Source organism: Toxotes jaculatrix, chromosome 23 (assembly GCF_017976425.1).
Source record: "Toxotes jaculatrix isolate fToxJac2 chromosome 23, fToxJac2.pri, whole genome shotgun sequence".
Taxonomy (NCBI): Eukaryota; Metazoa; Chordata; class Actinopteri; family Toxotidae; genus Toxotes; species Toxotes jaculatrix.
This window is the reverse complement of record NC_054416.1, coordinates 845,302-857,032: the sequence shown is the minus strand read 5'-3', so window position 1 is coordinate 857,032 and position 11,731 is coordinate 845,302. Positions and strand designations below refer to the sequence as shown.

At 46.8% G+C, this 11,731-nt stretch overlaps 3 protein-coding genes across 4 annotated transcripts; all 3 read right to left on the bottom strand.

The window, feature by feature from the left end:
• Positions 1-268: 268 nt before the first annotated feature.
• LOC121177448 (fibrinogen alpha chain) lies at positions 269-3,288 on the bottom strand. The gene is made up of 5 exons (XM_041031779.1): positions 3,267-3,288; positions 1,934-2,055; positions 1,458-1,641; positions 1,225-1,370; positions 269-1,105 (listed from the first exon to the last, which is right to left on the bottom strand). Exons 1-5 carry the CDS (start codon positions 3,286-3,288, stop codon positions 785-787), a joined length of 795 nt encoding a protein of 264 aa, XP_040887713.1. The 3' UTR covers positions 269-784.
• On the bottom strand, positions 2,989-7,473 carry fga (fibrinogen alpha chain). The gene is made up of 8 exons (XM_041031633.1): positions 7,318-7,473; positions 6,851-6,955; positions 6,525-6,708; positions 6,253-6,398; positions 6,044-6,142; positions 5,724-5,885; positions 4,707-5,358; positions 2,989-4,039 (listed from the first exon to the last, which is right to left on the bottom strand). Exons 1-8 carry the CDS (start codon positions 7,372-7,374, stop codon positions 3,351-3,353), a joined length of 2,094 nt encoding a protein of 697 aa, XP_040887567.1. The 5' UTR covers positions 7,375-7,473; the 3' UTR covers positions 2,989-3,350.
• On the bottom strand, positions 7,441-10,504 carry LOC121177353 (zinc finger protein OZF-like). 2 transcript variants are annotated; one of them, XR_005893226.1, is made up of 4 exons: positions 10,223-10,503; positions 9,940-10,066; positions 7,828-9,851; positions 7,441-7,476 (listed from the first exon to the last, which is right to left on the bottom strand). XR_005893226.1 is itself a non-coding variant. In XM_041031655.1 (4 exons), exons 2-4 carry the CDS (start codon positions 10,052-10,054, stop codon positions 7,927-7,929), a joined length of 1,497 nt encoding a protein of 498 aa, XP_040887589.1. In that variant the 5' UTR covers positions 10,055-10,066; positions 10,223-10,504; the 3' UTR covers positions 7,838-7,926. The 2 variants fall into 2 exon arrangements, 1 of the variants encoding a protein (XP_040887589.1); XM_041031655.1 differs by lacking the exon at positions 7,441-7,476 and having other exon boundaries at positions 7,838-7,940; positions 8,484-9,851; positions 10,223-10,504.
• Positions 10,505-11,731: the final 1,227 nt, after the last annotated feature.

Below are 11,731 nucleotides of genomic sequence, written 5' to 3'. Positions count from 1 at the left end.
AAAACATCACAGAGAAATATGCAAATAAGACAAGAACGTTCCACAGAGCAGCTTATTGATACGAGTCCAAATATCAACTTCAAGGTTTCTCTTTAGTCAATGGATCAATTTTCATTTATTAACCTGGTGATAAGAAAATATTTTATAATTACAAACTCAATAGGATTAGGACTAACACAGGGAACAGACGTGTGGAACAAACTGTGCAACCTGAGCACATTTTTATTAACTGATCTGTGAGTTTACATGAGGACTGATGAACCTGCAGAGTGTGGTTTACAGACAGAGGAAGACAGAGGAGTGTTTTCACTGCTCAGATAACAAAGGCTTTTACCAACGTGCAGAAAAATCTGTGGTTAATATGTAAAATCTGACATTTGATCTATTTAATAAGAAAAGTGTTAACATTTCATAAAGTTTTAGCTTTAAAACCTTTCACTATCAGTGCAGCATTTCCCCCTGCTGTGATTCATTCAGTACTTAGTTTTTTATTCATTAAAACTGGTTTGTAATTTATTGAAAGGTTTGTTCGAGTACAATCACAAAAAATTTGGACAAACTGACTTTTAATCTGAAACAGGAAGTGAGCGTACTGCTCTATACAAGAGCATTTTCAAGTGGATATGAGATAATAGAGGCAGACGTCTGTCACACTGTAAACTATAACCATAAACCTGGTAAACCAAACAGAAAAACATCCTGTTTATTTGAAAGGACCCTTTAAAAACCAAGTCACAAAGTGAAACACTGATTCGTCTCTTACTTCCTTTGTAAACTGTCGAGATCATTCCGGCTCTGAGACGTCTGCAGAGTCTCCGTGAAGCTGCTCCAGAACTAACTGATTCTGTCCCACGTCCTCAAACTGGGTCAGCAGCTCCCTCTGGACTGTCGGGATGGTCTTATACTCTGCAGATGGCGCGGGGCTTACGTCCACAGGCCGCAGCCTGACCTGTGGGGTGTCCTCAGGAGGCGGAGCGGCCCTGACTCTCTGCTCCATCTGCTCCATATCAGTTAGAAGCAGCTGATAACTGGAATGATTGACACTGAAAGGCAGTGCTGACCGGCAGGACCCGTGGCAGGCTCGCAGCTTCATGTCAATGTCCACCTGGTAACAAAAGCATAGCAACACAGTGTTGATCTGTCCCCTTAAACGACCAGGAGAACACGATGTGTCCTAAGAGAACGAGCCAGTGACGGTGACGTCACACTCAAATCACACCTCACCTCGGCTCGATACAGGTCCTCAATCTGTCTCTGGACGCTGCTCTGCAGCTCCTTAAGTTTCTGCGACAAACTGGACGATCGTTTCCGTAGTGACGTGAGATTCCTGGACAACTCTTCTGCTCGTTCCACAAACTTCAGCTCTGACACTTGGAGACAAAACACAGAATGATGTCGTTGGCATTGATGTAATAATCCTGTGTTTGACCAGAACAAACATCGTGAGTGAGTCTTACTGTATCTGCTGACCAGGACTCTCCGCTTCCAGTTGTGGACATTCGTCATCACTGTCATGGACTTCTCAGCAGCGTCCTCATACGTCTCTGCTGTCTTACACACCTTCCACAGTTTTCTCTCCACTTCGCTCTCAAACTGTGAGATCAAACCCTGGAGTCTGCAGCCAGACAGGCATTTAGAAACCTACGGAGGCAAGAGTTTCACCACGATCACAAACCAGCGTCCACAACAAGCTCCCTGCAGCACGGGGACAAAACACGAGGACATACTGTCACGTTTGTCACGCCACCGAAATTTTCTTCAAATTCTTATTAATATATATTTTATAAACTATAAATTAAACCACATAAAATAACTTGAAATGCCTTCAAATATTCAAAAACTCCTTTCACATCCTGAGCAAACAGGATTATAAACGAATCGATAATTACTGACACACTGAATGTGTGCGTGTCTGTGTGTGTGTGTTTCTTACCCAGTCATCATCTGAACACAGAGCGACGTCTGACTTCGCGGGACACTGCTGCTTCCTGTGCGCCCGGGTGTGACCGAGGGACTGTCGGCCATCTTGATTCTGCTGCTTCAGCCTCGTACACACTGCAGAAAAACAAACAAACAAACAAACAAACAAACAAACAAACAAACAAACAGAGCAGGGTCAGTTTACCTTCAGCTGAGCTCTACGTTCAGTGTGATTGTGTGCTCGTCTGGATTTTGTGTCACTGGACAGAACAAAGATCTCACTCACTGACTTTTGTTGATTGATTTTTTTATTGTTTTTTTTCTTTCCCGTCATCTTTCTTTCATCAGTGTGACGTGTCTTTGTTTTTTAATGACACATTAAAGGAGGAACATCGTCACTTTCAGTCTCAGCAAATCAGCATCATGTTTGTCAGGATATTACAAATAATACAACAGCATTTAATAATGAAGACGTAAACATACTGTAGAGGACTCACGTTAAATGTTCTGAAAATGTTTGTCCTCGTGATGGTTTTCATTTCACTTTAAAACTTTTCTTCACAGGAAGTCAAAGTTTATCAAACTGCCTGAAAGTAAACACAAACCCTCTCACACTTGGTCAGAAAGTCACAGATACTCAGGGACTGAGGTTTGATGGTAAACTTACAGCTTTAACTGGATTAAAACAAACATGTGAAAGGTCAAACGTCTACAGACGTGTTTGATGTGTGTGATGTGTAAACGTCATCTTTCCATAGGACACAGATTCTAAAGCTGCTGCATTCACACTGCAACCTAACTACACACAGGCAATCTCCACTTTAATTTAATGCCAAAGGTCAAAGGTCAAGAGATTTAAAGTGTCTTTTTAACATGATTTATTTCAGTGTTGTATGTGAGAACTTTTTAGAATCAGTGCATCAAATATGACTGATTCCAAAGTCAGAGTCACATTTGCAGGCACAGGTGAGTCGACCTGTATGAATCTTATCTTTTAGTCCAAAAACTTAGAACATGAAGAGTTTTTTTGATGATTCTGACTGAAATGAAGCCACAGACCACAGCAGCTGAAGTGAACATTGAGTCTTTATTGATCGAGCAGAGTTCAGGAACAGGGGGAACATGAGGTTTGGAAATCCTAACAAACAGGTCGAGGCCGTTTACACAGCAGGTGGACAAAGTGTGACAGTGTTTGACATGATTTTGAAATCGCAGAATGATTTACGAACAGATCACCGGGTCTGAAACCGCCTCTGACTTTAGTCCTCAAATATTTATTCATCCTCAGCTTTAACATTTTAAAATAACAGGAATGAAGTCAGCCTTCATTCCTGTTATTTTCTGACTGTTTCCTGTTTGTAGACGCATCTAAAAGTGTAAATTCGATATAGTTTGAAGAGTTTCCACGATTCTCCAGGATCCACGTCCCATTAAAACGCCGCCGGTCGGATAAACATCCTCGTGGTTTTCATGCTGTAACTGGGCGGTTTATACGTCACCCACACGACTCCGTTTTCCACCTCGTACGGCTTGTTTTCCCGCGGGTCGTATTTGCCTTTGTAATAAATCCCATTTAAGTTAGCGGCCTGGCAGCTGTTGAACCACCACCCACTCCCATAAATCCCTGCACAGCTCTCCGCCCAGTTATCATTATCTCTGTCGAAGGTGCTGAATTTCATCCCGCTGTGGGACGGATCAGGCACCAGGGCGTCTCCGGCGTCCCCACTGTACCCGGACACGTGCAGCCGGTACCCCTCTTCCTCCGAACCAACACTGATTGTGTACTCAGCACTTACTACTTCCCCTTCCCAGTCTTCCAGCTCCACCTTCAGCATGGTCTCACTCTGATTAGTCAGCAGGTGGAGGTTCTGGTTGCCCAGCCAAATCTCCCCCTTGCCCTGAGCGTCAACCGAGCCAAACCCGTCACGGTACTCTGCCCAGGAGCGATTGAAGCTGAGAAGGCCGCTCTCCCTCTGCTGAACTAACAACCACCCGCCCATTAGCCCCTCCTGCTGGCAGTAAACCTCCACTACCCCCGCGGAGTCCGTGCCGCCTGGTTTGATCTTAAACAGGCCGTTCGTTTCCCCTTTCAGGTGGTTCTGGTAGGCTTCGACACAGTCTGCGAACAGAGAGAGGCACACCGCAGACCGCGAGTTAGCTTGGACCGGCTTGTTCTTTGGCTCGGCGCTGAAATGTTCTGCGCCGGCGAAATGGGCGCTTTCCCTACGAAATGGCTAACACCTGCCCCAGTGTCCCACCCCCTCTGTCCAACCCTGTTCTGTCTGTCTGCATTCAGCATCAGCAGGATCCTAAGGCACAGCTGCTTTTGGTTTTTTGTTACAAACAAGGCCACAGCTACGGACGAGGACACTGGAGTCACGTCCTCCGTGACATTTCTAGGAATTAAGATTAAAACATTAAATGTAAAATTCAGTTTATTTTTAAATTAACCAAAAATGGTACAGAGTTTGGTTGATGACTCGTCAAACATTTTGTTCAGCGCAGCCGTAACAGCCCTGACAGTTCCTCATGGTCTTTAGTTTTCATACAGTTCGATGACACAAAGAGCCAAAATGCCTCAGCAGTTTTATGTTTTAATGAAATACATTATACTGAATGTGAATGAATGAAAGCTCTAACAACAAACAATAACAAACACTATGCTCACTTTGTATTTTTGGTAGATAGGGCTTGCTAGCGAGCTAGCTGATGCTAAAGCGTGCTGTCTAGCTGAATGTGCCCCTGTAGGCCCCGCCCATTTCACTCCAGCTCTGATGTTTCGGTACCTTTTCCTACATAATCGGCCTGTCGCTCGACGCGCACGCTCTTCACACTCCGGGCGTGGAAATCGGGAACGTCATCCTCTGCATTGTCGGTCTGGAACGCACCGAGGTCGAACCCAACTTCAGCGAACGGATCCCCAAAACCAGTTTTGGAATTTCCGGTGAGACTTCCCTTGGAGCCGCCGACATGGACGGTCTTGGAGGTTACAGATGAAGAGGAGGACGAAGAGGAGGACGAGGACGCGTGGCTAAGGCTGGGGAACACTGAGCTCAGCCCTCCCTTGGTGAGGTCTGTTGAGCCCTGGCACTCAGGGCCCCCTCCTATCACCTCCTCCACCCTCTCCACTGGCCCGTCCTTCGTGTGGACAATAGTCCTCCGAGTGCTCCTGGTGCAGGAGACGGTGGACATGTGGCTTGTACCGGTGTGGCCAAGGCCTTCAAACCCTACGCCAAACAAATCACCGTCGCCACGTCCTCCGAGCTCAGTGATGGATTTAGATGATGTAGGGGAGGAGGAAGAGGAGGAGGAGGAGGAAGTGGAGGATGATGAGGAGGAGGATGTAGATGCAGAGTAGGAAGTACCTGGGACCTTGGAGATGGTTGCTGGGGAGGAGCTGGAACCTTCTTCCTCCAGAATCAACTGGACGGTCTTCACCTGAGAGAGAAAAAGAGGGCAAACTTAAGCATGTGTGTGGCTCTAGAAAAGATGGAATAATGTGTTTTTGACAATAAAATTAAGCAGCAATTAGCCCCATGAATTATGTGTGAGACTTGTGGCCATTCCTCTGTCTGCTCAGGGTCAGAGATGGTTCGTCCCACCTCCTCTGACATGGCTGTGGACACTTTCAGAAACCTCCAAGTTGTTCACTGCTGTCGGTACAAACAGCTTCTTACAGTCACATGATGAGTTCCCACTTATTTCCCAAAAATCTCTACAACAATGGAACACACCTGTATATGCACCTATATGTTCATGACATTTACATCTTCAGTGGAACCAGAGGACTTTTCCTCGCTCACCTCAGGGAACATGTCCTCTTTCTGCTGTGCAGCCACTTCGCCATCAAGACCCGATTTGTAGATGCTGCTCACAACCACCTCCTGCAGCGGCCTGCTCTTCATCACGTACAGCGTCCCCACAGTCTCGATGTTCTGAGCTGACTGGGAGTCCAGCTGGTTAATCTGGGGAGCGGACAGAGTGACCTCTTACAAAACCAAACAACTCACAACCTCAACTTTTGCTTATCAACCTTTAATACAATTTTTTTGGGGCCAGTAACCGGCTGAGTTCCTGGTTCCTCCGGTTTGGCTGTGGCTGAACCACAGAGGTCGGTACTCACCTGTTTGTCCAGTTCCACGTAGCTCTCCTTGTCCACTTGGTACTCGGAGTAGCTGCTGCAGGATCCTTTGCAGGAACGGAGCTTAATGTCAATGTCCACCTGACAGAGGAGACACAGAGTTGGACACCAGACACTTTGAAGTCATGTGAACATTTTAACTACAAAACAAAGCACACTGTGTAAAACGTGTACATGTTGTGTGTCCGCACCTCCAGCCTCTGCATCTCCACCACCTGGTCTTTGACCCGGTCCTTCAGAGCGGCCAGGATCCTCAGCTGTCTGTCGATCTTGATTTTCATGTCTGTGATTCTCTGACGGAGACTCTGGGCCAAGTCGTAGTAGTTGTTATCGTAACCTGGTGGAAGCAGAGAGAACACGTTGGTATGAACACATAATATAAATCACCTTCACACTAAACACATACAGCACATGACAAGTGTCTGTGCCAAGGTCACACTCTGCTTTAATGAACTCCACTAACCAGAGTCGACAACGAGTTTGTCCCTCAGGTAGTCATAGGTCTGTTTGGACACCTGGTCGGCAGAACGGTGCTTTGCCCTGTTCTGATCCAGGAAAGCGCGGATCTTCTCGATCTTCTTCAGCAGGGTGTGGTCGTATTTATCCATCAGACCCTGGATTCTGCAGCCTGAGGGGCATTTAGAGCCCTGAGGGAGAAGGAAGGGGTATAAAACTTTGAATGAGTGTGGAGGCAGGACTAATAAAAAACACTAATCTGATTTGAGCTCCGGTAAAATGTGATGAACGTGTGTCAGGAGGACAGAACGAGGGAGCAGAGACGGTGTTTACCCAGTCATCATCTGTGCAGAAAGGCCACTCCTTCTGAGCGGCACATTTCTCAGATCTGGTGCCGTGCTCCACCGGACGAGCTCCTCTGGGGTCGACGATGTTGGCCTGAAGAGACGGAAACAAGGAAAAGAAAGTCAGTGAAAGTGCAGATGTTTTCCTTTTTTTATTTTTTTTTTGGCTCTTTTAAAAAAGCTATTTCTTGCATTTAAATATTTAAAAACATTTATATATTTAACTAAACTGTCTAAAGTAAGGAAATTATTTAATATGCAATAAAATTCTATGTAATTTGCTGCTAATTCACAAACAGTTTCATTGTTCTGATGAACAGCACCATTTATCTTCATCGTGTTTGATCCCACCGTCTCAGTGGGAGAATAATAACAAAGCCTTTTTTCCTTTTATCACCAGTGGGAATTAAAACGTCTGAACATATAAAAATGTAACTGATGTGATGTGAGACTCACCGCACTTGAAGCCACACAAAGTAAAGTCAGATAGACGAGTGCGCTCAGTCTCTCCATCCTGGTTCCTGTCGTTCTTCCTCTGTGTGAAGACTGCTCGCTGAATGTCTCTGCGGCGCTGCCGTCCCATCATTTGAAGCCTCCTGGTTCAGTTCGATAAACCTGTGACTCATCAGAGTTTGGAAACGTCTCTCAGGTCAGATCAGAGTTGAGCAACTGTCGTACTGTGTGTGATAACGTACACAAACATTGGACACACACACACACACGCTGTGTCCAAACAGTTCAGCTGCCACAGGATTTACTGGCATTCGACAGCGTGTTTCCTCAGGATAAACAGTGACAAACAGCTGACAGTAACTTTAACTATGAGCCAGTAATTACTGCAGCGATGACAAACCACTGATTCACAACAGGAAGTCACATTTTACTGTGGTCACGCTTCGTCTTTTCTTGGTTATGTCTACAGTTTAAAGTTTTACTGAATCTTTGAAATGAAATATTTTCTTTAACCTGAGCAGAGGAGTCACATGTTCCAGGTAATCACACCGACCCTGCGGGGACGTCTGGACCTTGGACATTGTCGGTCAGGAATTGAAGGGTGTCCACAGTTTAGATGTGATGAGCTGGGGACAGGTGGAGAGAGGATGCAGCAGCAGCGCCACCTAGTGGTAAAATTACTGCTCCAGTATGAGTCATCTTCAGTGAGACTGTTTAAAGCTGCCAGCTACAGACAGCAAACACACGGAGAGGGAGGTCAGAATGTCCAAACACCTTTACAGTGACACCGACGGTACTGTTTATCACAGTGAAGCCAGTTTCAGTGAGTCACAGGTAAACAGCAGGTAAACAGCAGGTAAACAGCAGGTAAACAGCAGGTAAACAGCAGGTAAACAGCAGGTCTGGTAAAGAGGACTGAGTCTCTGTGAACTTTTGAAGAGGAAAAGTTTCCCATGTTTTTGACAGAGAACTGATTTCATTTGTTCGTCAGTTACACTTAAACCCAGTGACAGTGGCACTGAAGCACCGACCTGCTCGGCCTCCTCAGCTGCAGCGTCAGAGTCTCGGGTCCAAAGTGTGCTTCCTGTCGTGGGTCAGTCGGTGGTTTGTGAGGTGCTGCAGGAGCCTGAAACACCTCTTACAGTGCTCACACTCAAAGGGCTTCTCACCTGTGTGGATGCGTGTGTGTTTAGTGAGGTTACTCTTGTGGTTGAACTGCTTCCCGCAGTCTTTACAGTCATAGGGTTTCTCTCCGGAGTGGATCAGCTGGTGTTTCCTCAGGTTCACGGACTGGGAGAAGCACTTGCCGCACTGGGAGCAGCGATGTGGTCTCTCTGCTGTCTCCGTGCACTCGTGACCGGTCAGCTCTGCCCGCTCTGTGAATTCCTGCCCACACAAAGAGCAGTGCGGCGGCTTCTCCTTGTGCCTGGACAGGTGAGTTTTCAGAGCCGACTGGTGGGAGTAACCCTTCCCGCACTGATCGCACGTGTACGGTTTCTCCCCAGTATGGCGGCGTTCGTGAACGATGAGATGCTGCAGGAGCCGGAAGCTCTTCCCACAGTACGAGCAGCTGAACGGTTTCTCCCCAGTGTGTATCATCTGGTGCTTCTTCAGGTTGTTCCTGACGCTGAAGGCCTTCAGGCACTGGGTGCACTTGAAGGGTTTCTCTCCGGTGTGGGTGTACTGGTGCGCCGCCAGCGACACCTGGATTCGAAACCGCTTCGAACACAGCTTGCACTGGTACGGTTTCTCCCCCGTGTGGATGCGTTGGTGCTGCTTCAGTTTGACCAGCTGCTTGAAGCTTTTAGCGCAGTAGCTGCAGCTGTGCGGCCTCTCCTCAGAGTGACTGAGCATGTGTATTTTGAGGTCGCCCCTTCGGGCGCAGGTCTTGCCACATTGCTCACATTTGAATGGCTTGTGTCGGGTGTGGATCAGCTGGTGCTCCTTCAGAGTTCCTTCCCTCCCGAACTGCTTTCCACACACAGGGCAGCTGAACGATTTCTCCCCAGTGTGGATGCGGAGGTGCTGCCGGAGGGTGTGCAGCATGTAGAAGCTCTTGTTGCACCGTGTGCAGGTGTGACACCTTTCTCTTTGAGCCTCTTCACATGTTACTTTGCCCTCGTGGTTTTCAGCGTTTTCCTTGTGAACGTTTGCGTGAACCTGTGAATCACCACCTGCTGGTGATGTGAGGGACTCGGGGAGTTTGTGGTCCTGTATGAGCCAGGTCACCGCGCCCGAGCTGCTGCTGCTGCTGCTGCTGCTTGATGCTTCACGCTTCAACGCGTCTTCTTCTTCACAGGAACTGATCTCTGCTCCGAGGTCAGTGAGGGGACACTGCAGGTGCCGGTCCAGCTCTGGATTAATCACGTGGATGTGCTGTGGACCCTCAGAGTAGTCACCTGTGTCCAGCTGCTCGGCGTGACTCTGCTCTGCCGCCTGACCGATGGTCTGACGGCTCGGCCCTGGAGTTTCCATACAGTCCACCCCGCAGACAGCGAGCTCGCTCACAGCAGGAAGTGAGAGGCTGTCTGACGACTCTGAGGGAAACGAGACGGTTTACCAAACAATTCATACACCACACGCATGGACTGGCTCCCACTCAGGCCCACGTTCACAGCTGCTCACCTTCAGCTTCCTGCTTCACAGCTGGTCTCAGGTCTGCGGGGGTCTTCATGCAGTCCACCAGGTAGACCGATAGCTGCCTGAAGCCCAGCAGAGACAGACTGCGGAGCGACGCCATGACGGAACAAACCTGAGACATCAGATTAACAACAAACAGGAAAAAATAAGAGTAAAGTTATTGTTCCTCTGGTTTATTCATCCTCTCATTCTGTTTGTCTTTAAGTTATTTAGTTTCGTCTTAAAAGCAAATTACAGCCACACAAAGGAAACTATCACCAGGACTTACCACACGGGGTCCGGTCCAGTCTGTCACCGGGCTAACAGCTGAGCTAAACGGCTTCCGAAGACGAATCCCCGGCTCGTTGTAACATAACGAATAAAGTCCACTCGCGTGTTTCGTTCATTTTTTTTTAGTTGTAACGCTGATTTTTCTTCTTTTCACGACGCTACACTGGAAAACAAAGCTGCGTGAAACCAAACTGTTATAAAACTCTTATTTTTCCGGGTTCAGTTGAAGGACGGGTTTATCGACCAATGGGGAAGCGAGAAAGTGAAGCGAAGGCGGGATGTGTCAGAGATTTGGCGTGTGGTTACGCAGGGACGGTAACTCGTGTGGCACAAAAAGGATGATACGGGTTTTTAAATTTTTAAATGTCCAGGTTTTCTTTGTGTTCATTAAATGTTTTTTTAATATAATTTATCAGCTAATAAATCATTACTTTTACGATTGTTACCTGAGCAGTTTAACTGTACAGTGACTGTATTAAAAAAAAAAAAAAAAAAAATCAGTAACTGCTTCTCCTCAGGTGGAACAGTTTTTACTTCTGTTAGGATGTGTAACCGGGAACAAAGGCAGGTGACCCAAATGCAGACACAGTTCAGTCAACAAATGAAAACACTGGCATACAGATTTCTTTTAGTCAGGAAACAAAACGCGACAAACAATAAGTGTCCACACAAGGAAAATTTAAAAAAAAAAGTCTTACTAGAACCGAAACAGCAGCAGAGAAACTCCAAAGAAACGCGAGGGGCGACACCAGGGAGCAAAGCTCAGCAGCAGATCCAGGAAGCAGCACGGACACACCGCCAAAGAGACAAGACCTGCATACACAGGTGGTAATTAGCACAGGTGACACCCATTAGGGCAGAGCAGCTAATCAACAAGGGGGCACGAGCCCAGCAAGAGTTCAGTAATGGGGCTTTCTAAACACCACTAGATGGAGCCACGTGATAAACGTGTGTCCTCACCTTCGGTCGCATCCTCGTTCCAGCAGATTCGATTCAAAGTAAAATGATTCATGAGACACTTTGAAAAATAAAAAATAAAAATGTTTGGATTTCTAAATGTGGTGCAGCTTTAACACACTGTACATGTGAGTGTTCACAGGGAAACAAAGCGTCTGTCCATCAGTGTAACGTCTCACCGTCACACAAATATCTGAGATTAAAAAAAAAAGAAAAAGAAAGAAAAAGCCTGAAATAGATTCTGAGCCTCAGAAAGAAAAGACATCCTGCGGGCCCTCGGGCTCACAGCGGGGAGGGACTGGAACAACTGTTATAACACTGCAAGACCAACGAACACACACTGGAGCACAAACACACACACAAACCAGCAGGCTCCTTTCATAATTTGCTTTTTTGAAGATGGACTTTTTAATTATTTTCAATTATTTCCAATTCAGAGATTCGTCTTTTCTCAAATAGAATTCATCAGTGTGTGATGTAGGAACCGGCTCGGCTGATGGAGTGAGGAGCCACGGCAGCATGTCTTTAATCCTCTCAGCTGCTGGACAGA

Coding starts and splice junctions, on each gene's coding strand:
- LOC121177448 (XM_041031779.1), bottom strand. CDS start 3,288: ATGCGTCTACAAACAGGAAACA. Junction 1,642..1,933: donor TGTGTTCAGATGATGACTGG/GTAAGAAACACA, acceptor TTGCCTCCGTAG/GTTTCTAAATGCCTGTCTGG. Junction 1,106..1,224: donor AGGACCTGTATCGAGCCGAG/GTGAGGTGTGAT, acceptor TTTTGTTACCAG/GTGGACATTGACATGAAGCT.
- fga (XM_041031633.1), bottom strand. CDS start 7,374: ATGGAGAGACTGAGCGCACTCGTCTATCTGACTTTACTTTGTGTGGCT. Junction 5,359..5,723: donor AAGAGGACATGTTCCCTGAG/GTGAGCGAGGAA, acceptor TTTCTCTCTCAG/GTGAAGACCGTCCAGTTGAT. Junction 4,040..4,706: donor GGCCGATTATGTAGGAAAAG/GTACCGAAACAT, acceptor CTCTGTTCGCAG/ACTGTGTCGAAGCCTACCAG.
- LOC121177353 (XM_041031655.1), bottom strand. CDS start 10,054: ATGGCGTCGCTCCGCAGTCTGTCTCTGCTGGGCTTCAGGCAGCTATCG. Junction 9,852..9,939: donor TGTGAAGCAGGAAGCTGAAG/GTGAGCAGCTGT, acceptor CGTTTCCCTCAG/AGTCGTCAGACAGCCTCTCA.